Raw genomic sequence first — 24,314 nt, 5'->3', positions numbered from 1 at the left:
ATACAGAAGTAGACGGACCAATCATCTGCCCTGATTTGGCAATTCCTATGTTCCTATAATGCCGTGAGAGACAAGGTGGGTGAAGTAATACCTTTTAGTGGATCAACTTCTGTTGGTGAGAGAGAGAGGCTTATGAACTTAGGCCATGCCTATAGGTACAGGGCTACAGTGGCACAGCTGTACTTATACAGCTGCAGCGCATCTGGCGAAGACGCTCTATGCCCACAGGAGCGAGCACTCCCGTCAGCATAATAAAACAACCTCCATGCACGGCAGTAGCTATGTCGGTGGGAGAAGGTCTCCCGCCGATATAACGCTGTCCACTCTGGCGCTTGCGTCAGTGTAACTTATGTCACTCAGGAGGGTGGTTCTTTCACATCCCTGAGCAACATAAGTTATGCCGACATAGGCTATAGTGCAGACATAGCCCTACACAGAGCTCTTCTTCAGGTCTGGAACAGATTGTTTAGCATAAGTAGTTAACGCATATTTCAAGGGACCATTCAAGCTGAAGTGACCCGTTAACACCACTCCAGTCATAAGGGGAAGAGGAAGGGAGAGGCAGCTGGGGGAGGGTTGCTGGTTATAGATTGTCGTAATAAGCCATAAATCCAGTGTCTCTGTTCAGTCCATGATTTTTAGTGTTTAGCACACTCATGAATTTAAGGTCCCAGGCTTGTCTTTTGAAAGCATTGTGCAAGTTTCCTTTGAACATGAAGACTGATAGGTCTGATATAGAGTGACCGCTTTGTGAAAAGTATTCACACACAGAGAACAGGTTTTTTTGGTCTTTTATCATTTTTCTATGAGAGTTCATTCGAGAGCATAGTGATTGTTTGGTTTCACCCACATAGTTGTTACTGGGGCATTTAGTGCATTGGATGAGGTACACCACGTGTTATAATAGACATGTGTAGGACCCATGGATCTTGAAAGGTGTGTTGTGGGGAGTGCTGATCATGGCAACAGTGGAGATATGTCTGCAGGTTTTGCATCTGTTGCTCTGGCAGGGTCTGGAGACACTCTGAGTTGGTGCATTTTGGTCTGTGGGGAGTTTGCTTTTGAGGAGGAGCTTGGAGAGGCTGGGAGGTTGTTTGAAGGTCAGAAGAGGGGGTTCTGGAAAGATTTCTTTCAGGGTGAGGTCCTCATTGAGTATGGGTTTTAGTGGTTTCACTATACTCATATGGGTTCCAGTGTGGGTTGGTAGGTGATAACTAGGAGTGTGCAGTCTCTCAGGGTATCTGGGTGGACCATTCCATGATTGACCAGATCTACTTCTCTGGTGGAGTGCCCTTGTTTGGTGAAGACAGTTTAAAGTGTGTTAAGATGTATATCCTGGACTTTTGCCTTGGAGCATATTCTGTGGTATCTGAGTGCCTGGCTCTAGATAACAGATTTCTTGGTGTGGTTACTTGCTCTATGAAGACAGATGTGGTGATTCGTGGGTTTCTTGTATATGGTTGTCTGTAGGGTTCCACTGCTGAAGCTGATTATGGTGTCCAGGAAGTTAATGCTAGTGTGGGACCGTTCCAGAAAGAGTTTAGTGGACAGGTGGTGGTTTTTAATGTTGTGGTGGAAATCTATCATTGATGTATCTGAGGTATATCACTTGTATCATGGTGCATTTGCTCAGAAATTCCTCTTCAAGGAGGAACACAAAGTGGGTGACATATTGGAAAGCCATCTTGGTACCCATGGATGTTCCCATGGTTTGGACAATGCATGGTGTTGTTGAATGGAAAATTGTCATGGGTGAGGATAAATGGATGAATTTGGCGATGTGTTTGGGGTAGATATCTGAGGGTTGTCCATTGTCTTGAAAATATTTCGAGGCAGGCAGCTATGCCATCACAGTGAGGAATATTGGCATATAGGGAAGTGACATCCATGGTGGCAAGAATGGTGTTCTGAGGGAGGTTGTTAATGTTGCAGAGTTTGTGGAAGAAGTCGGTTGTGTCTCTCTCACCAACAGAAGTTGGTCCAATACAAGATATTACCTCACTCACCTTGTCTCTCTAATATCCTGTGATCAACACGGCTACCACACTGCATACCTATAATGCCTACACAATATCAACATCTCTAACAGAAGCTGTGTTAATCTGAATAAAAGGGAAGTTTACCAAATACATCTACCATAACCAGATATGACTGCACTGTGTAATGTTCTCTAGTTCTTATATAATTTTGCAGTAGTAATTTTCTGAGGGCAACTCCCTTGATGGGATTCAGATGTTTGAAACTCCGTTTTGCTAACCCATGTCTAAATAGACTCCTAATTTATTCTGAACATTTCAGAACAGTTCAGCTGGAAAAATGGACAAAAGGAGAATATCAATACCTCAGTCTCTAACTGCTGTATATTATATGTTAGTATTACCACTGCCTGAATATTGGCAAGCTACAAGTAATAATTTTAAAAATTATCAGTTACTATATTGCATCACTTCATGCACAAGAAAAAATTAATTGATCAAACTTTACTTGCATAATGACAAAATGTGTAATTTCTTATATTCTCAAGTCGCATATACAGAATGCAGTTACAAAATAATTATTAGAAGTAAGGTTCATGGAAAATGTAGATCACAAACATACCATACAGTAAACCTGACAGTGTTGTTTCCTAGGAAAAGGGAAAGGTCCTCTGCCATCTGCTCCTGACTCTTCTTGTTGGCCACCATGACCATAATATAATCAGGGAGCTCTTCATCTAATTGGAAGAAAAAATAGTACAATTTGTTATTATTTTTCAAAGCAACTTTGTAATTAACAATGACATTTCTATAAGATTTTCGAAGTACAGTAGATGCATAAAAGAGGCAGAGAAAAAGAAGACATCAAAATATTTCTCCAGTTTTACTATAAACTCCTTGAAATAAAGATTTTCATTAAACAGGAAGCACAGAATGTAGCAAGAGAATAGCAAAATCATGGCCAAACAGATTTGTTTAAACTAATTGGTAATCACTTGCGAATTTTCTTGTAAAATCAAAAGCTTTCAAGGTTTTCTTTTTTGCAATAAAAAATCTGCATCACTGACAACACTACATGTAACCCATGAAATTGCTTCATCAAAACCCTTCTATGTTTGACATATTGTGATGGAATGCAGCCCTGTATTCACACCCTCTACGCTATTGTAATAATCTTTGTACAAGGCATGCCTTGTGAGGTATCACTTGAAAACTCCTAACTTGCTGATCAGTAATATCATTGTAAAATGCATCTAGCAAAATCATGTGTAAAGTTATGAACATAAGATGAAATCATGACTGAAGTGTGTTTCCCAGATAAATCTGGGGAGTAGCTAAACCAGTTTTTTAAAAACAAAGGGCAAGCAGACGCCCCAGCCAGGTGTCAACAAAGCTGATGGGCCATCCCCTATCCAGTGACCACTCTTTGACAAGAAAGGGGGGCAAGGACAAAGAAAGCTGCATCTTAGAAAAGAAACAGCATGAGGTCTCCCTGGTCCATCAGACCCCAGTCTCTCAGTTCTCAACTAGAAATGCTTTTCAAAGAGGGACTGAAACTATAAAGAGGAGGGGCAAATACTCCAAAGCTCCTCTCCTCTCTCTCCCTGTCCATCTCACTCTTTGCACCTGAGAAGACAAAAGAAGCAGCCATTGGACTCTGGGGGAGGAATCCTGACCTGAAAGTTTGGTCAGTAATGCTGTTGGAAGCATGTGGTAAGAAAATTTGCTGTGAGTCTAATATCTAAACTGGGGGTGGCCAACCTGAGCCTGAGAAGGAGACAGAATTTATCAATGTACATTGCCAAAGAGCCACAGTAATACGTCAGCAGCCCCCACATCAGCTCCCCCACACCCCGTTTCCAGCACCTCCCGCCCACCGGCAGCCCCGCTGATCAGTGCCTCCCCCTCCCTCCCGATCAGCTGTTTTGTGGCATGCAGGAGGCTCTCGGGGGGGCGGGAGAGGAGCGAGGGCATGGCAGGCTCAGGGGAGGAGGCGGAAAGGGGTGGAGTGGGGGTAGGGCCTGTGTCAGAGCCAAGGGTTGAGCAGTGAGCACCCTGTAGCACATTGGAAAGTTGACGCCTGTAGCTCCAGCCCCGGAGTCGGTGCCTATACAAGGAGCAGCATATTAACTTCTGAAGAGCCGCACGTGGCTCCGGAGCCACAGGTTGGCCACCCCTGATCTAAACTGTATTCTTAAAATTATTCACCTAAATCTGGGTTATTGCTGATTATGTTATGTATGTACCATATGACTTTTAAAAACAAATTTTGTATTTGTGGATAATCCAAGCACTATACCCAGATGTACAGTCACTCTTTTTGCAACCTGTGTATTATGTAATTTTAACATTAGCGTTAATAAAATTTTTAAAATCTGTTAAACTAGGCACCAGAAAGCATTTTTATCTTTATTTTCTTGTAACCATTACTGACTTTTATGCCTCATTGCTTGTACTCACTTAAAACTCTCTCTTTGTAGTTAATAAACTTGATTTAGCTAATCCAGTATTTAAATTGAAGTGTCTGAGTAACTCCATTTAAGGTGGTAAACTTGTGTGTATTATTCCTTAAAGGAATGACGGAATTAATGTGCACTGTTCAGGGAGAGGGCTGTGCAGTACAAGACACATTTGGGGGGGGGGGAGGGAGGAGATCCAGGACTGGGAGTGTGCTGGGGAATACTATGCAGTATAACTAAGGTTGGTAAGAGCTAGAGTGAAACCCAAGTGTGGCTGGCAGGCTGCAGCTCTACAGAGACTTATGGTGAGACGTGCATGCTGGAAGGCCGTTTGTGAGCGGCCTAGGTTGGAGCTACTATAAGCAAGGCATAATGCGGCACTCAAGGTTTACTCCTGAAGGCATTCTGCATGAAAAAATTAAAAATTCTGTGCCAAAAAAATATAAATTCTGCACACAATATTTTAAAATTCTGCAAAATTCCGCAAATTTTATTTGTCAAATAAATGTGGAGGCTCCAGCATGGCATTGGGAAACACAGGCCACTGACTGCACAGAGGTGGGAGATCACTGTGCAGCTTCCTCCCGGGACACAGACTCAGTGGTGAAGCTGCACCCAACCCTGACACAGCGCAAGGACCAGGCCTGCCCCAGAAACACCCCAGGGCCATGCCCCTCCATGCCAAGTGCACCAGGTGTGGGCAAGCAGGCTCAGCAAGGCAGGATCCAATTGTGGAAGGGCTTAGCGTGGAGGGATCCAGGTGTGGATTTAGAAGGTTCTGAGTGGGGCAACCTGGGTGCAGGTGGCTCAGTGGGGTCCGGGTGTGTGTGTGTGTGGGGAATCTGGATGCACAGAGGCTTGTTGGGGGGTTCTGGGTGCAACAGTAATGGGACTCTGCAAAGGGGTCCAGGTGAAGGTGGTTGGGGCTCGGGGGGGGGGGGTGTCTGGGTGTGGGGGGGATAGACATCAGCAGGGTGGGTGTGGGGGGGTTCAGTGGTGGGGTCCAGATGCCAGGGGAGTGGGGATCCAGGTGCAGCTGGTTGGAGTTCGGTACGGTAGGGATCCGGGTGTGGGTGGCTCATCAAGGTAGTGCAGGGGTAGGGGCTTATTGGGGGGGTTATGGGTGCGAGGGGGAGGCTCGGCGTGAGGCTCTGGGTATGAGGGGTTCTGGATGCAGTAGGGGTTGGGTGGATGGGGGAGTAGCTCCCTGTACAGTGATCACTCCCCCTGCAGCTGAGGAGTGATGGGTGCAGGATGCGCCGGGGGTGGGGGAGAAGACGCAGGCAGGAGGGGAGTTTGCAGAGCTTCCTACAACCGATGGAGAAATCTGGGGGTGGGTCTGACACAGCCCCAGATGCCATGCAGGGGAAGAGGAAGTCCTGTCCTCCCCAGCCCAGCCGAGACTAGCAGCTGAGCCCAGTGCTGGGCAGGAGCCACCGGCTGGGTCTTCCCCAATCCTGCCCCCTGCCCCACAGTCATTTACCTCTCTATCGGCTGCCCTGAGCACCCAAAACATTCTGTCGGGGAGGGTCACATGACTGCTCTTGTGGCTTCCCTTTGCTTCCCTGTCAGAAAGTCATTTTTCTGCGGGGAAGCAAAGAAATCTGCAGGGGACATAAATTCTGAGTATGCGCAGTATTCCCCCAGGAGTAACGGTTGTAGGACAGGGATGAGACAGCCCATCACTGGTCTGGATTGCATCCCGGTATGTCAGACATACCTACTTATGACAGCACAACAAATAGATTATCTGATAAGCAAATGAATAAGCAAGCTTTTCGTGGACAAGTTTTCCAGTTCCTCTGAAATACAACAAGCTTCAGATATGGCTAAAGCACATAAGATTGTCAACTCCACCAGAACCCAAATTAAAGACTACAGTAAAATTTTAAAAGAGCAAGTGAGTCACACATACATGATAAACATATGAACAATGTCATTTTGATATCACATTTGTATATTATGGCCTTTAATTTAAACACTCATAGTATACGTTTCTCATTTATTCAAATATTTAAGATAAAAGCCCTATACTGCAAAAGGGCTTTCTCCTTCAGGAAAAGCAACCAAATAGAGCAAGGGTCGGCAACTTTTGGCATGTGGCCCATCAGGGAAATCCGCTGGCGGGCCACGAGACATTTTATTTGCATTGACCGTCTGCAGGCACTGCCCCCTGAAGCTCCCAGTGGCCGCGGTTCACAGTTCCCGGCCAACGGGAGCTGCAGGAAGTGGCGGAAAACATGTCCCTGAAATAAAGAAATTTCCTTTCTGATTTATGCATAAAATTTACAGACAAACCTTTACCTATTAACGTCAAAAATTCCATCTTAAAAAAAAATGAATAAGCATAGACAGACACTATATACTTCATGGGGGAATGGTAAGATCATTAGGGTCTGGATTCAGCAAAACACTTCAACTCATGCATAACTAGGCATGTCAGCAGCGCCAATTAAATCACTTGAAGTTACATACATGTTTAAGTGCTTTGTTCAATCAGGGCCTGATTGAGAGATTAAAAGATTAAAATGAAAGATTAAAAACAAACTATTGTTCATTTCAGATGAATATCAATGAAACAATGTCTTTTACTTTCATTCCTTACTATGTATAAAGCACTCTGCAATTCTCTACAGTGCCTTACATTTCAAACTATTAGATTATTAAAACAGCAGCAGCATTCTGAATGACTTTATGAAGAGGATTAGATGTACCCTTTTTTATTTTGATGACACTTAACAATGCTGCGCAACCCCAAAGCTACCGTTGTCACTAAACGTAAAAGAAAACCAATAATGTTTACTGAAGATAATCCAATTCAGAACGCCTCCTTACCTATCTTTATTTGAGGGAGTGGTGGGGAACGCTGCTGAGAGGAAATAGTGGCTACGGCTACAAGTTTGTCAGGGAGGTCGCGGAAGTCATGGATTCCATGACTTTCCACGATCTCCATGAAATTCTGCAGCTACAGCAGCAAGTGGGGTTGGCCCCCGGGGGCCCCCCAGTGCACCCACGCCCCGGGGTTAAGATTTAGTAAGGGGTGTCTATAGTAAAAGTCATGGACAGGTCATGGGCCATGAATTTTTGTTTATTGCCCATGACCTGTCCATGACTTTTACTAAAAATACCCATGACTAAATCTTAACCTTAATAATGGTACATCCATTCTTTATTTAAAAAAATAAATAAATAAATATATAAAAATCAAGGCCCCAATCTTGAAGCGACTTATTCATGTGCTTAACTTTATACTGTGAGTTGTGTGACTTCAGAGAGACTACTCACAGTGTGTAAGGTCAAGCATATTTGTACTTAACACGTTTATTACAGTAGTGCCTTAGAACAAATCAAGAGTGGGGCCCCATTTTACTAGGACTCCACAGAGCAGCAGACAGTCCATGCCCTGAAGACTTTACAATCAAGCATATGCATAAGCCTTTACAGTATCAGGGCCTAAGGAAACAAATCAGAGAAAAGAGGAGGAAGTCTTAAAGTGAAATCAAAGCATAACTGAACAGAATTACATTTTCTCTTATATTGTAAAATGTACAGAGGAGAATGTGACAGTTTGTGTGACTACAGCAGTTAAATTCATATACTGCAACAGCAGTTCTTAAAGCTCATAAGATATCATTTCAGCCCTGTACTAGTACTTTGTGAACCGTTCCAGAGTAAGACACTACTGTTCACAGTCCCCTAGTCTCTTACCAAAATGTATGGAAGTTACCCCCTTGCTGAAAAACTTGGGGATCTGTACAAATGTGAGATTTAGGTATATTTTGAAAAATTCTGGATTAGCATTTTAGAATATTTTTTCTTCTCTTTAGTTTCCTATGTTGTGAGATTTTCCGTTAACAGTTATTTCTACATTATAAATAACTTTAAAAAAAACCAAAAACAAGTCTTTTTACAGAAAACCTAACAGAATGACACAAATAGACACAAATCGGAATAAAAATGTACACATACAGAATGCTCTATGCTCAGAATAGTAAAAATGGCTCAAGAAGTAGGGAGGATTTTGGTTTTCTAAAGGAAGAAATGGAGGCAAATATTAACTGGAAGGCTGTTCCAAGCATGAAGGGCAACATGAAAGAAAGTGTAAAATCAGGAGCGAGAAATGACGACAAAGGACCACAACAACTTGTGTGTAGACAGGAGGTAAGATGAGACATGGACAGAGTTGTAGGTGGGTCCAGAGACCTTTCAATAAAATGAGAAGCTTGAACATAATACAGAAGAACGGGAGCCATTGTAAAGATTATCTTGGTAGCTGTCTTTTGAATGAACTAGCTGGTGGGGAGAGACAATGGAAGAGGGGGTTACAGAAGAACAGCCTTACTGGCTCACATCAAAGGTCCATCTAGCCCAATATCCTGTCTTCTGACAGTGGCTAATGCCAGGTGCTTCAGAGGGAATGAACAGAATAGGTAGTTACAAGTGTTCCATCCCCAATCTCACATTCCCAGATTCATAGAATCATAGAATATCGGGGTTGGAAGGGACCTCAGGAGGTCATCCAATCCAACCCCCTGCTCAAAGCAGGACCAATCCCCAACTAAATCATCCCAGCCAGGGCTTTGTCAAGCCTGACCTTAAAATCTTCAAAGGAAGGAGATTCCACCACCTCCCTAGGTAACGCATTCCAGTGTTTCACCACCCTCTTAGTGAAAAAGTTTTTCCCAGTATCCAACCTAAACCTCCCTCACTGCAACTTGAGACCATTACTCCTTGTTCTGTCATCTGCTACCACCGAGAACAATCTAGATCCATCCTCTTTGGAACCCCCTTTCAGGTAGTTGAAAGCAGCTATCAAATCCCCCCTCATTCTTCTCTTCCGCAGATGAAACAATCCCAGTTCCCTCAGCCTCTCCTCATAAGTCATGTGTTCCAGTCCCCTAATCATTTTTGTTGCCCTCTGCTGGACTTTTTCCAATTTTTTCACATCCTTCTTGTAGTGTGGGGCCCAAAACTGGACACAGTACTCCAGATGAGGCCTCACCAATGTCAAATAGAGGGGAACAATCACGTCCCTTGATCTGCTGGCAATGCCCCTACTTATACATCCCAAAATGCCATTGGCCTTCTTGGCAACAAGGGCACACTGTTGACTCATATCCACCTTCTTGTCCACTGTAACCCCTAGGTCCTTTTCTGCAGAACTCCTGCCGAGCCATTCATTCCCTAGTCTGTAGTGGTGCATGGAATTCTTCCATCCTAAGTGCAGGATTCTGCACTTGTCCTTGTTGAACTTCATCAGATTTCTTTTCGCCCAATCCTCTAATTTGTCAAGGTCCCTCTGTATCCTATCCCTACCCTCCAACGTATCTACCTCTCCTCCCACTTTAGTGTCATCTGCAAACTTGCTGAGGGTGCAAGCCACACCATCCTCCAGATCATTAATGAAGATATTGAACAAAACTGGCCCCCGAACCGACCCCTGGGGCACTCCACTTGATACCGGCTGCCAACTAGACATGGAGCCATTGATCACTACCCACCGAGCCAGACAATCTAGCCAGCTTTCGATCCACCTTATAGTCCATTCATCCAGCCCATACTTCTTTAACTTGCTGGCACAAATACTGTGGGAGACTGTGTCAAAAGCTTTGCTAAAATCAAGGAACAACACGTCCACTGCTTTCCCCTCATCCACAGAGCCAGTTATCTTGTCATAGAAGGCAATTAGATTAGTCAGGCATGACTTGCCCTTGGTGAATCCATGCTGACTGTTCCTGATCACTTTCCTCTCCTCTAAGTGCTTCAGAATTGATTCCCTGAGGACCTGCTCCATGATTTTTCTAGGGACTGAGGTGAGGATGACAAAGCTTCTGGCAAACAGAGGCTAGGGATACCATCCCTGTCCATCCTGGCTAATAGCCATTGATAGATCTATCTTCCATGAACTTATTTAAATATTTTTTGAACCCTGTTATCATCTTGGCCCTCACAACATCCTCTGGCAAAGAGTTCCACAGGTTGACTATGTGTTGTGTGAATAAATAGTTCCTTTTGTTTCTTTTAAACCTTCTGCCTATCAATTTCATTTGGTGACCCCTAGTTCTTGTGTTAGGAGAAGAAGTAAATAACACTTCCTTATTTACTTTCTACACACCAGTCATGATTTTATAGACCTCTATCATATTCCCCCTTAGTCGTCTCTTTTCCAAGCTGAAAAGTCACAGTCTTATTAATCTCTCCTCATATGGCAGTTGATCCATATCCCTAATAATTTTTTCTGTATCTTTTTTGATATTGGCTGACCAGATCTGCATGAAGTATTCAAGATGTAGGCATACCATGGATTTATATAAAGGCAATATGATATTTTCTGTCTTATTATCTATCCCTTTCCTAATGATTCCCAACACTGCTAGCTTGTTTGACTGCCGCTTCATATTGAGTGCTTGTTTTCAGAGAACTATCCACAATGACTCCAAGATCTCTTTCTTGAGTGGTAACAGCTAATTTAGATCCCATCATTTTATATGTATAGTTGGGATGATGTTTTCCAATGTGCATTACTTTGCACTTATCAACACTGAATTTCATCTGCCATTTTGTTGCCCAGTCACCCAGTTTTGTAAGATCCTTTTGTAGCTCTTCACAGTCTGCCTGGGACTTAACTATCTTGAGTAATTTTGTATCATCTGCAAATTTCGCCAACCCATTGTTTACCCTTTTTTCCAGATCATTTATGAATATGTTGAATATTACTGGTCCCAGTACAGACCCCTGGGGATACCACAATTTACCTCTCTACATTCTGAAAACTGACTATTTATTCCTACCCTTTGTTTCCTATCTTTTAACCAGTTACCAATCCAGGAGAGGACCTTCCCTCTTATCCCATGACAGCTTACTTTGTTTAAGAGTCTTTGGTGAGGGACCTTGTGAAAGGCTTTCTGAAAATCTAAGTACACTATATCCACTGGATCCCCCTTGTCCACATGCTTGTTGACCCTTTCAAGGAATTCTAGTAGATTGGTGAGGCATGATTTTCCTTTACAAAAACCATGTTGACTCTTCTCCAAACAAATTGCGTTTATCTATGTGTCTGACAATTCTGTTCATTACTATAGTTTCAACCAATTTGCCCTGTAGTGCTGTAAGGCTTACTGGTCTGTAATGGCCATGATCACTTCTGGAGTCTTTTTTTAAAAATTTGCATCACATTACCTATGCTCCAGTCATCTGTTACAGAAGCGGATTTAAATGATAGGTTACATACCACAGTTAGTAGTTCTGCAATTTCACATTTGAGTTCCTTCAGAACTTTTGGGTGAATACCAACTGGTCCTGGTGATTTATTACTGTTTAATTTATCCATCTGTTCCAAAACCTCCTCTACTGACTCCTCAATTTGGGAGAGTTCCTCAGATTTGTCACCTAAAAAGAATGGCTCAGGTTGAGGAATCTCCTGTAACATTGCACCCCATAATGCTTTATGGGATTATGCTTATGAATGTATATATGACATAACTGGAATATGTTTTATGCTAGATATGCCATGTAACATATCTCTGTAAAGGTTATGATCCACTGGATATATTCATCCTATTTGTATGCATGTATCATTTTTGTATTCAAAGTTATGAATATTGGCTATGTACTTGTTTAATTTTAAGTAGCCTCGGTGAAGCAGTTGATCAGCTTCCTGAGAAAAGACTATTCTCAGTAACTGTCCAATCAAGAAACACTTAAGCTAACAATGAACTTGGAGACGTCAATCCACATCTAAGCTTTCCCAGGAATGTGGCCTGGCTGGTAAGGAACTCAGTCATGCATGGACAAGTGACTTGCCCATGTGACTCCAAAACTCCATCTTGGAGCTGAATTCTGGATAGGAGAAAGGAAGGGGTCTCCACCCACAAGAGAAAGTCTGTTTAAGCCCCTGGGAGATCCCTCCATTTTGTCTTCAGCTGGCTCAAGAGATAGCCTCTCCACCCTCAAAGGATACCTGAAAGAAACTGAAACAAAGGACAGTAACCACAGGGGTGTGAGTGATTGCTGGACCCAGACTAGAAGGAGGCTAGTCTGTAAAAGAAGCTCACTGGAACATCTCTGAGGGTGAGATTTCATCTGTAATCACTTTCTTACTGTATTAGGTTTAGACTTGCGTGTTTTATTTTATTTTGCTTGGTAATTCACTTTGTTCTGTCTGTTATTACTTGGAACCACTTAAATCCTACTCTTTGTATTTAATAAAATCACTTTTTACTTATTAATTAACCCAGAGTATGTATTAATACCTGGGGTGGTAGGAGGGGAACATCTGTGCATCTCTCTCTATCAGTGCTATAGAGGGTGAACAATTTATGAGTTTATCCTATATAAGCTTTATACAAGGTAAAACAGACCTATTTGGGGTTTGGTCCCATTGGGAGCTGGGCATCTGAGTGTTGAGGCAGGAACACTTCTTAAGCTGTTTTCAGTTAAGCCTGCAGCTTTTAGGGAACGTAGTTCAGACCTGGGTCTGGGTCTGTAGCAGGCAAGTGTGTCTGGCTCAAACCAGGCAGGGCACTGAAGTCCTAAGCTGGTAGGGAAAACAGACTCAGAGGTAGTCAAAGTACACCAGGTGGTAGTTCCCAAGGGGTTTTCTGTGATCCAACCCATCACATCTCCCTCACATCCTCAACCATGAAGACCAATACAAAGAATTCATTTAGTTTCTCCACAATGGCCTTATCCTCTTTGAGTGCTCCTTTAGCATCTCAATCCTCCAGTAGCCCCACTGATTGTTTAGCAGGCTTCCTGCTTCTGATGTACTTAAAAAAATGTTGCTGTTACTTTTTGAATTGGGTAGCTGTTCTTCACATTCTTTTTGGCCTTTTGCTCCTTTCTTTCTGTTTTCTTCAATAGGATTTAACTTCCACTTTTTAAAGAATGCCTTTTTGCCTCTAACTGATTCTTTTACTTTGTTGTTTAGCCCTGGTGGCACTTTTTTGGTTCTCTTACTGTGTTTTTTAATTTGGGTATACCATTTAATTTGAGCCTCTATTATGGTGTCTTTAAAAAGTTCCCGTGAAGCTTGCAGGGATTTCACTTTGGGCATTATACCTTTTAATTTCTAGTTAACTAACTTCCTCATTTGCAGTAATTAAAACCAGAGATTACTTGAGTACTAATAACATTTTGGCTCTAGAAAAAAGAAAGAACTGATTTCAGAGATATTGTTGAAAAAGAAGCTATATAATTGAGAAACCAGAGAACCGAAAGGTAACAGTGAGAAGGAAAGAGCATAATCAAAGAAGACAACCAGGTTGCATGGTTGAATGACCAAATATACAGTGGGGCTGACAAACAAATTAAAGAGAAGACTTGCAAGGAGAAATTATGAGCTCATCCTCTTCAGACATGATGGGCTGAGAAAATGATGGGGCATCCTTTCATAACCACTTTGGGTAAACCTGTAAATGTAATTACCCATCTGACACATTTAAATAGGTGGCAGGATTAATTTCGGACCCAGCTACAACCTTTGGGCTTGATCACCCAATGGCATGTGATCCTTGCACCCATGTAGCCCATTCCCCATGGACTTCAACTGTGCTCCAGGTGAGTGCCGGAGTTTGTAAGTATAAATCCAGACACAGGATTGAAGCCTTTCTCAGAGTTGCTTCCAGTGGAGCACTATATCAACTTGTGAACTATTGTTACACTAAAATAAATAGCTAAAGTCAGTGCAGTACCCCACTCACTGTCATGAGAGGAAACTACCTTATACTCTTGCAGGGGACAGACACAAACTAGCAGGGGTTTTCCACCTTTAACTACAATGAGCCTAAATAAAGCTATTAAACAGAATAAAACTTACCGACATAAGCCCCCAGCTCCTGCAATTTTCCCTTTATAGCGCCCTACAAAAAGAAAATAAATTAAGAGTATTGCATTTAAGTTAAGGAACACTCGATATAACTAATACCCAAACTCTGAAAGAATGTTGGTTGCTAAAATGTGTTTGTCACCACCACTAACACAGATCTTGTACAGGTGTTGAGCTTATTTTTCCTCTTTTCCACTATTTGCAAAGCAAACTTCCAAAGGGAGAGGCAGTGCTGACAACTCTCATGATGTAATCACCAGTCTCTCAGTATCTCCGGTATCCCTAGCTCCTTGAGTAATGAGATTACTTGAAAATCTCCATTTATGTTTTTAAATTCCAAGCCCTTCATAATTGCAGAGAAACACTGGAAAACATGAACACCCTCCTCCCCCAATAAAACAAACAAGAAGAAGAAACCCTTTTTTAAAAAAAATCTCATTTTTAAACCAATCTCATGACGGGGGCGGGGGGAAGGGAAGAGAATCTACCTCATGATTTTTGAATCAGGGTTGATGTATACTAGTGATGGGCTCAAGCTGCACCACTCAGAGCCAGAGTTCGGCCTCCCCGAATGCGGGGATGTTTGGAGGTCGGTTCGGCCCCTTCCAGAGCCGGCTTTGGCGGCACAGTTCGGATCTGGATGTGGGGTCGGATTCCAACCCCCGATGGAAGCGGGGTGTCGGGGGGGGGCAGGCGGGGGCTGTGGTTTGGGTCTCTCGCCACCTGTTCTCACTCCCTGGCCATTCCCTCGTCGCCTGCCCCCTCTCCCCGCTGGGCGCGCGCGCGCACGTCGGGGAGCGGGTTGGACGTGGACCCCGGCGGACGGTTCACAGCTGGGCCCGGGGCTCGTTAGCGCCCGGCCGGGTGCCCGGCCCGTGGCACCAGCCTGCGGCCCTGTTCAGCGGCTGCAGCGCGGGGGGGGCCCGGGGCCGCACCCCCTCGGGAACACGGCGAGCGGGAGGGGCTGGGTTCGCCAGCGCCTTGCCCGGGGCCCCACGGCCCCCTTCTCTCTCACCCGGATCTTGCGGCTGATCTCGGTGCCGATCTCCATGGTCGCAATGTCTGAGGAGCCCCGGGCCGCCGCCGCTACTACAGGCCGGGCCGGCAGAGAGAGCGCGGCCTCCGCCAGCTGCGCCCTCTGCCGGGCCGCCCAGGAACAGCACACGCCGGGCTTAAGCCCACCCCTCTCGGCCCTCTACAGAGCGCCGGGGACGGCTGCTCTGCCCACCACAGGTCGCCTCTGCGCAGAGCCTCCCCATCGTCGCTGAGCGCCCCATCCCTGCTCTGCGCCCGCCTTCTGTTACGCCTGTCCGGCTCCCAGACACGGGTAACCTCCGTTTAAAAACAAAAACAAAAAACAAAAAAAAGGAAACGGGGTGGAAATATCCATTTTTTTTTCAATTCTGAGTCAAGTTGCCCAGTTGCCTATTCGGGAAGTTTCCTTCCTTGCTAAATTGGCCGATTTTAAATCAACATTTAAAAAAGCCCTGTATCCCAATCAGCTAAGGATGGGATTCACAAAGGTACTTTTGGGGGAAGGATAGCTCAGTGGTTTGAACATGGGCCTCCTAAACCCAGGGTTGTGAGTTCGATTCTTAAGGGGGCTATTCTGGGCCAAAAATTGGGGATTGGCCCTGCTTTGAGCAGGGGGTTGGACTAGATGACCTCCTGAGGTCCCTTCCAACCCTGATATTCTAAGCCTCAGTTTTAGGGCCCACTGTGATTCACAAAATTCCCACCAAACCCTGCAAGCGCCTGCATTTTGAGGTAAAAAGTAAGACCCCTGTGTGGATACAAAATTCATGTCCGCGGATGTGCATATCCACAGATACAAAAGGCTCTGCCAGGAACCACAGTGGTAAAAGCAGCAGCATGTTGGGCCCCCACTGGCAAGAGCCAGCACTCACCCCAGGCAGCTCCTCTCCCTGACATGACTGTACCGCACCCAGTCCTGCCCACTGTAAACCCAGTTTAACAGACCAGTATACTGTTGGTACTTTGGACTGTTCCAAAGTGCCATAAAGCAGTGAGAGCGAACAAGTGAATCTATCCCTAAAGCTAAAATTAAAACAAAAATTAAGGTTAATATTACATACATTTCATAAATCACTGTATATATCACATGGTAACTTTTTTAAAATTTGTATTATTGTAGCTCTGGTAACCCCATTGTGCGAGGTGCTATACAAACACAGAGCAAAAAACCAGCCCCTGCCCCAACAGTTTACAATGTAAGAATAAGTCAAGAGACATCAGATGGTTCCAGATGAATATGAGAGTACAAGGAAAAAATGAGACAGTATTGATCAGCATACAAGAAGTGGTCTTAACACACCTTAATAATTGAAACAAAAAAGGTTATTTCCATACAAAACAACTACATTTAAAGATATATCAGTAACTTAAAGGTAAAAACATTAACATTACAGGGATGTTGTAATTATCCCAAAAACAAGTATACAAACCCAGGAGTTAAGGTAAAACTTGAAAGAAATACAAACATATTAAAATATGGAAATAAACAGTAAAGGCATCTAAATAACATGAACTCTGTCCTGTAACAACACCATGCAATAACCATAAAATTATGATCAATAATAAATTTTTGTTTTGGGTCCCAGATTAGATTAAATTGACTTTAAAGACATTAAGGACAGTTGTAAAAAATTACTTATGGGTTCACTACAGAGCAGAGATAAAGTTTTCTAGACAAGAAAGGTCTGAATGCTAAAGGACATTGTAAAATTAATTTTATCTCAAACTAATTTGTGGATTTACTTGTAAATTATCTTTGAATACAGAATGAATTTTCTGATAAAGTGCTGTAATTTTGGGGAGTATATGCTGTATTCTTCATACATAAATCAGTGATTCATCTCTGTATTAAGTGCAAATCTCAGTTTTAACTACAAAGCTGTAACTGAAGAACCTCAATAATAATCTCAGCTAATGTATTCAGTAGCACAAGATGATGACTGCAGTTCATTGTTTACGAGCCCATTTATACCTTGAAAAGGAATCCAGCAAACACAGATAAAAGTTTCATCTGCAGAAACATAATGGACACATTTTAGACTGCGAGCATTGTAGGGCAGGGACTGTGTCTATGTCATTTTATGTCTCTATGTCACCTAACACCCTTTTAAAAATGCAACAAATTATATACATATATAAATTACAGTGTTGCATTTCACATAACTGCCGTGTGTCGTAAATGGTCCCCTAAAAAGACAAGGTGGGTGAGGTAATATCTTGTATTGGACCAACTTCAGATGGTGAGAGAGCCAAACTTTCAAGTTTACACAGAGCTCTTCTTGAGGTCTGGGTAACTTAATCAGAGTGTCACAGATAAAGAGAGATAAACACTCTGATAAGTTTCCCAGACTTGAAGAAGAGCTCTGTGTAAACTCGAAAGCTTGTCTCTCTCACCAACATTGGTCCAATAAAAGCTATTACCTCTCCCACCTTGTTCTAATATCCTGGGACTGACATGGCTATAACATTCCATACTTTAAAAGCCCCTGTAAATTCCTGAGAGCCCTGATTTAACCTTGTTTTGTGGTTTAACCTTGTTTTGTGGAACATCCTGCATTTGTCATGAATAATACCTAGCGTGATGAAAAACAAAGGAAGTCTCAAAGACACTCTGTCAAGTAGTAAAAGGGCAGTGAAGGAGAAAATACATTTGTAAAAAGGAGAGAAGATTTTATAAATCACACAAAGAAGAATAATTCTCGTCCCTGAGACAATCAATATCAGTCTGTGTCTGACTTTAAGTGTCTGGAGCCACCGTCTCTTGTGTTCAGTGAATAAATTATGATGCATTCTCTAAAGCTTCTCTGGTGCTCAGAAGTCCTGGCAACCCTTCTTTCCTATTGATTTCTAGAGTACCTTGTATCTTTTCAAGAACTAGTGTCTCCCCAATAAATTCATCAAGACACTTGTGCAAATGTCTTCTTGCTCCGGAGAACAATGGAGTTTGTTGTGTTTAGTGGACTCACTTTGGAGTGACCCTTTTCCATTAGGGAACAAGCTGACCCAACCCTTTAGGGTTGCCAATTTGGATTGGCCGTATTCCTGGAGGTTTCATCCCATGACATGATCTTTAAGTAGAGATTAATTTTTAATTTCTGGAGACTCTGGGAGAATCCTGCAAGTTTGGCAATGCTACAAACCTTGGAGTCAGGCAGAGATACCAAATTGCCAGAAACAGGGCACCATGAATTCCTGCATTTAACGTTCCCAGCTGCACCACTGGCATTGCACCAGCTCCACTAAGGATGGAGAAATCCCAGAGAGGCTGGATGGGGCAATGCCAGCTCATTCTAAGCCAACCAGGGAAGGCGCAACCAGCCCACTGCCTGGGGTCAGCATGGCAACGGGACCCCAGACCACAACCCTTCGGTGCCACCGCAGCCCATGGGCCATGCTGCTCCCTAGAAGGGACCCATCGGACCAAGGTGTGTCCCAGGCTGGGACCTCCCGGGACAGCCCGGCCCCTCGCAGGCCCAAGGATGGGATAGCGAGGAAGGGGGCTTGGCTAAGTGTCCCTGGGGCCTGAATTACACCTGACTACTTCGCCTGCGCCAGCCCGGCAGGGACAAGGGCGCGGGGTGCTGCCACCGGTCCAACCCCCCCATCCCAGGGCTAGTCTACGTCTATTATTGCGCATGCATCAGAGACCCGAGTAAAGCTGCCACTGCCCTTAGTACTTGCCAGACTTGGCTTCTTGGCAAAAAAGAGGGCGGGGGTAACACAGAGAGCAGCATGGGCAGGGATGTGACAGAACAATGATGGGAGAGGTGGAGAAGCAGGGCATGAGGTGTCCTTTCTAGGGAACCCAAAAGAAACACAGGGCTCTCAGGAGGAAAGGTGAAAATGTGGGCTGCTGAGCTGGGTGCATGCCCCTTAGTGTAGGGTGACCAGATGTCCTGATTTTATAGGCACAGTCCTGATATTCAGGGCTTTTTCTTATATTAGCACATATTACCCCCCACGCGCATCCCGATTTTTCATACTTTCTATCTGATCACCCTACCTTAGTGTAAGATGCACAAATACACAGAGATGAAAAATTAGGGAGCTAAGAGTGTTCTCAGAGATGCAACTTCAGGGAAGGATCACACTGAAAGCAGGATTTAGGAAGGAGATATAACAGATAAAATGTGTGGGATCTCTCAGTTGCCTGGAGCAATCATTCCCAGTTTCAGGGACACATCAAGACATAGAGCTGCAACGTGTTGTGTTGATAATAGTATTAGGGAGGCGTCAGATTACAGGACACAGTTCAGGTTGTTGACACCGTTAGGGAAGAAAAAAGGGGAGAAACATACAGAAGAGCTGGAACTAGGGGTGGAAAGGTGTTTGAAGTGGTTTCCATCATTTACAGGGTTTACAGTTTGTTCAATGGCTTTCAGCACCTCCACTATAAAATTTGTTCCAGCACCTATGGAAACATACCTTTAAAGGTCAGTATAATGTAATCTGGGGGGGACCAAATCACTAAATTGCATTAAGTATAATTGAATGATTATTGCATGGTATGGCTACTAAATTGCAGTTATTTGGGTACCTTAATAGTGTGTTTCTATACTTTAACATGTTGAGATGTCTTTTAAGCTTAAACTTAACTGCATATTTGGAGGATATTTGGAACATTCCTGTAATTTTTTACATTTGTTACTGATATTTACTCTCAACATAAAATCCCTCAGTCTATTTTTTTAACTTGGCATATATGGCTTGCAGTGATCATCATAAATATGGCTCAGTAGCATTAAGATAGGTGGGAAAATACACTGTGCTCAGAACGAAAAGAAACTGTGATAGAAACCATGTTTGGGCCTAACACAGTGAAGAAAAAACTCAAGAGCAGTTCCTCATAGTACAAATATTACCTACATTTTGTTAAAAGAAAAGGAGGACTTGTGGCACCTTAGAGACTAACTAGAGATTTATTTATTTGAGCAAATAAATAAATGCTCAAATAAATTGGTTAGTCTCTAAGGTGCCACAAGTCCTCCTTTTCTTTTTGCGAATACAGACTAACACGGCTGTTACTCTGAAACCTACATTTTGTTGTCACACACAGGTTAGTGCTCTACTGAGTTACCTACTGCTTACCTAGTGGACCTGCAGTTAAACCTGCCTAGGGTGTGGGGAGGAGTTCAGATTGTATAACTGACATTTTCTGATAATGAATCAGCATTCACTTATTATGTCTGATTCCCCACCTGCTTGTCCCCCTTTAAGTCTGTGCCACTGCTTTCCTCTGCCCCCCACAACAAGGAGGACCATTCCATTACCAACAAAGTGAGAAGGGATCCTTAACATTTACACAAGGCTTTTCTTCAGTTAAATGCTTTATAAACATGAAGTAATTAGTCCTCACTTGATGCCTGATCTTACAGTTCTTATTAATGGCAAAATTCCTGTTGACTTCAATGGGTTTTTTGGCTTACCAAGGGCTGAGAGTTCTATCTCCTAATCAATTTTGTATGTACTAGTATTGCTACTCCGTAGTGCTGCTGAGAAGGCATCTGGATAAGGGGCGGTACTCCCCAATCACTTTTGTTTTAAGTCATAGACCTTAAAATAATGTTGTACGACAGCCACTTTATATAATACATAAACCTAATTAAAATGAAAGCTTAAAAATATGCCTAGGCGAGGTATAAATAAGACCAGTAGATTTGAAAGAAGCTTTTCTTTAATTGGAAAGGCATCGAATAAATGATCATATGATTAAAAAAAGAAAGGATTGCCTGCTGTTTGTTGTAAGTCCCTATTTCTGTAATGCCCCGGTAGCCAGAGAAGCAGCTGTCCCATTGCTGACATTCTCCCTGCCAGGCATTCCAACTCTCTGAGGTAATGGGCTACAGCACACGGGCTTCGCTTTCATCTTTCATCGTATCCTGCCGCATGCATAGAGCCAGGGGAACGCCCCCAGGAAAAGAAATTAAATGCACAGCGAGAGAGAGGATTTGAAATATTCCAGAGAACTCATTTTGTGCTCAAGCGGCACAATACCCCAGGTCACATGAAAGGTGTCTGCAAAGCTGGCTGCTGAGGGTTTATTTGGCTGCAATATTGTTCCCCTCCCAGTCCGACTCTTTACCCAGTGGAATGATCTCCAGAGCAAGGGCTTTGAGACAGGAAGTGAGGCGTGTTTGCACTATGAGTGATCTGAGAAGAAGGCGGGGGAGCGGACATAGCAGCTGTTTCATGCAAGGGGAGCACAATAAGTCAATTTCCCAGGAATTTAGATGAGGTGGCTTCAGGGGAAGAACTCTCCGCGCTGCTGGTGAGGTCCCGCAGCTAAAGATGTGGGAAGGGATACGCTGTGTCATTGGATCGCTGTAGCAGGTAATGGGAAAGCCGCGGGCACTGTTGGAAATAACATGTTTTTTCCCCTCTTTGTTTTGTTTGTTTGTTTGCCCAGGTTACACAGTGTCAGGTATTTCCTATTAAGATAAATAAGAGCAGCCTGGAGAGGTGAGGTCAGTGTAACTTTCGGGGCCTCTTCGCTCCGGGTAGCAGAGGAAGTTTGTGATGTGGTGCACGTTTTGCCTTTACTCTTGCAGTTAGTCCCAGGAATAAGTAATTCCAGCGATTGATTGGTAAAAGTGTACCAAGGCGAGGGGAGTGATTTTGCTTTTAGGCTTCGCCCCATAATTTATAAAATAAGTTTCTACATTTAAATACTTGAAATAGCGGGAGCCTCATTTCTCCTCCCTGCGTTGCAGTTTTATGTTGCATACTGTCATTCGTGCAAGCTATGATGAAATGCTTTACAAAGTTAAATGAAAGCTAATTATCGGAGAGGCTTTAGGAGTATGGATAAAGAAGGAAGATATTCAAATGCTTGGTAATTCTGTTAGGTTCCTGGCCGGATTTAACTAAATTCTTGTCTAAAACTATATGTGTAGCATGCATGGATGGATGGATGTATACAATTTAGCAAGTGAAATTCCTTTTTTGGCTGCTGTATGAAAATTGTAGGCCTGCCAAATAAAGACTTATAATTTCAGCGGAGAGTTGATTGGATTTACAAGCATTGGCACTTTAGCACAGTTTTCTTTTTGCAAAAAAAGCCCCACAACAGTGTAGATACACATGTTTGAAATAATGCCTGAGACAAATATGACAGCATATGGTAGTGCAAAATGACAGCTGGTAAATGAAAACAATACTGCGCTATTTGCAAGAATTGTGCTTGGCCAGCAATAAGTTATTGAATTACTTCTGAACATAATTCCTCAAATGTTATTTGTTCAATACAATTGTATTGTAAAATATGTCAGGGGCTATGTTTGATTTAGTGAATGATATGGATTGCTAATTAAATAAGTGTAACTATTTGATTTCACTGTAGCTTTCCTAAGAATCATTTTAAAAAGTGAGGTAAGCATGCCTTATAAGTAAAGAAAATTTACCAAAAAATATAGTTTGGATAAAGAGAAAATTAGTTTGTCATCACTAGGGAAACAGCAGAGAATACAATACGGCCTTAAAATGGACCTGGCATGTTTTGAAAATTCCTTCCCTTTTAATGGACCACCAAGTCTTTATTTAAAATTTCCCTCATATGCATAAATCTAGTTTTGTCAAAGAAATAACTAAAGCAATGAGAATCTGGGCAATCTGACACTCTGACAAATGAAATGTAATAAGTCACTCTGGGGCTAGTGAGTTGTACTTGTTTGGGGGTGTGGTTTTTTTTTTTTTTTTTTTTTTTAAGACTCCTTAGTGGTTCTTAACCTTTACTGCAGCCTGCACCCCTTTGGTTCTCAAAGTATGTTCTCACACCCTTTATCAAAAATCGGTGAAGTTCTAGGTCAGTTCTTTAAACCTAGATATATCTTCTGTTTGTATATTACAGTAATTGTTTAAAAATGCATAATATTAATAAATACATAGGTTTGATGAAACAAAGTAGTTCTACTTACGTGCCTATGCTTAATTAGTGTTTTTGATGATTTACCTTCTAAAAGAATCTGGCATGTCTCGCACCTCCAGAAAGGGCATCTCGCACCCACAAAGGGTGTGTGCACCCCAGGTTAGGAACCACTGCCTTAGAGCTTAAAAAGTCATTCATGTTTAATTGTACCCCTTTAAAACTGTTAAAACAGATTTAAAGTTCTGACTAAAAGCTCCATAATTGGGTTTTTGTCTTTGGAACCAGAGGATCAGAGAAAAGAGCATAATCTGATGTACGATCTGTTCAATACCAAGGCACAGGAAAGCGAGCTTGGTCAGTGATCCACAAGTTTCACTTCCAGGAATAAATCCACTGCAGGATTCTGCCCTCAGTATGCAGGAAACTCTGCAAGGTTTAGTCTGTGGAACCTTCCCTGCATGTTGTTGTTATGTAGTAGGACTATATAGATCAATGTGCAGAGCAAACTGGAAAGCCTGGAAACCCCACATCACCCTAGGCTCTGCAGGGAAATCTAATTCCATCCATTATGATTTATATTCCAGTACTACCTAGAATTTTGTTAGGTATTGCATATGCATACAGGGAGACAGTCTCTCATCCAGCCTACCTTAATTACTGCACAGACTTCTGTGGAAATTTGCCAGGAGCTGGGGAAGTATGTTGTTTAGAATGGTACAATCTATTCCAAATCATTAGAAGCATGACCATGCAAAAAGGACATGGAGGGTTTCCTGATGTGGAGAGTTAAGTAGGTCACTGAGGTGCTACTTCCCCGCACTCTGTGTCATGGGGTCAGTTATCTGTCCCTTCTTGCCTACCTTTATTCCCCTCCATGGGTGCCTAACAAAAGGGAACATGGAGCTCTGTATGAGTTTATGAATTTTCCACTCAAATTAGATACAGATTATCTTTATTTATACATTTTAAGGGGCTAAAAGAGAGGTGCATTAGGAGTCTGCCTCCCCCATCAAAACTGATCTGTGTTCTGGAAATAAGGTATTTGATTTAACAAATTGTAAGGGGAGTCTTCTCAGAAATCAAAGTCCATAAATTTTAAAAAATATAATACTAACACATGCTAGTTTGAAGAAATGTTATTTGGAAGACTTTGG

At 42.9% G+C, this 24,314-nt stretch overlaps 2 protein-coding genes across 4 annotated transcripts in view; one reads left to right on the top strand and one right to left on the bottom strand.

Annotated features, from left to right (window-relative positions):
• ZC3H14 (zinc finger CCCH-type containing 14) overlaps positions 1 to 15,401 on the bottom strand; it is a 44,354-nt gene extending 28,953 nt beyond the window's left edge. For 2 of the 3 annotated variants that reach the window (XM_074956089.1, XM_074956088.1), the window contains exons 1-3: positions 15,277 to 15,401; positions 14,253 to 14,295; positions 2,599 to 2,713 (exon numbers count right to left, since the gene is read on the bottom strand). In XM_074956089.1, the coding sequence (XP_074812190.1) occupies positions 2,599 to 2,713; positions 14,253 to 14,295; positions 15,277 to 15,312 (194 nt within the window). In that variant the 5' untranslated portion in view covers positions 15,313 to 15,401. Of the gene's footprint in view, positions 1 to 2,598; positions 2,714 to 11,666; positions 11,687 to 14,252; positions 14,296 to 15,276 lie in introns of those variants that run through there. The other variant, XM_074956090.1, reaches the window with a different exon arrangement.
• Positions 15,402 to 21,310: 5,909 nt separating this feature from the next.
• Positions 21,311 to 24,314, top strand: part of PTPN21 (protein tyrosine phosphatase non-receptor type 21) — a 56,348-nt gene continuing 53,344 nt past the window's right edge. Inside the window, exon 1 of the mRNA XM_074956084.1 lies at positions 21,311 to 21,626. The gene's annotated coding sequence lies outside the window, so the exon portion shown is untranslated. The remainder of the gene's footprint in view (positions 21,627 to 24,314) is intronic.

The sequence above is a fragment of the Natator depressus genome, chromosome 6 (assembly GCF_965152275.1).
Source record: "Natator depressus isolate rNatDep1 chromosome 6, rNatDep2.hap1, whole genome shotgun sequence".
NCBI lineage: Eukaryota > Metazoa > Chordata > Testudines > Cheloniidae > Natator > Natator depressus.
The sequence above is the reverse complement of the archived record's forward strand: the minus strand, read 5'-3'. Positions and strand labels throughout refer to the sequence as shown.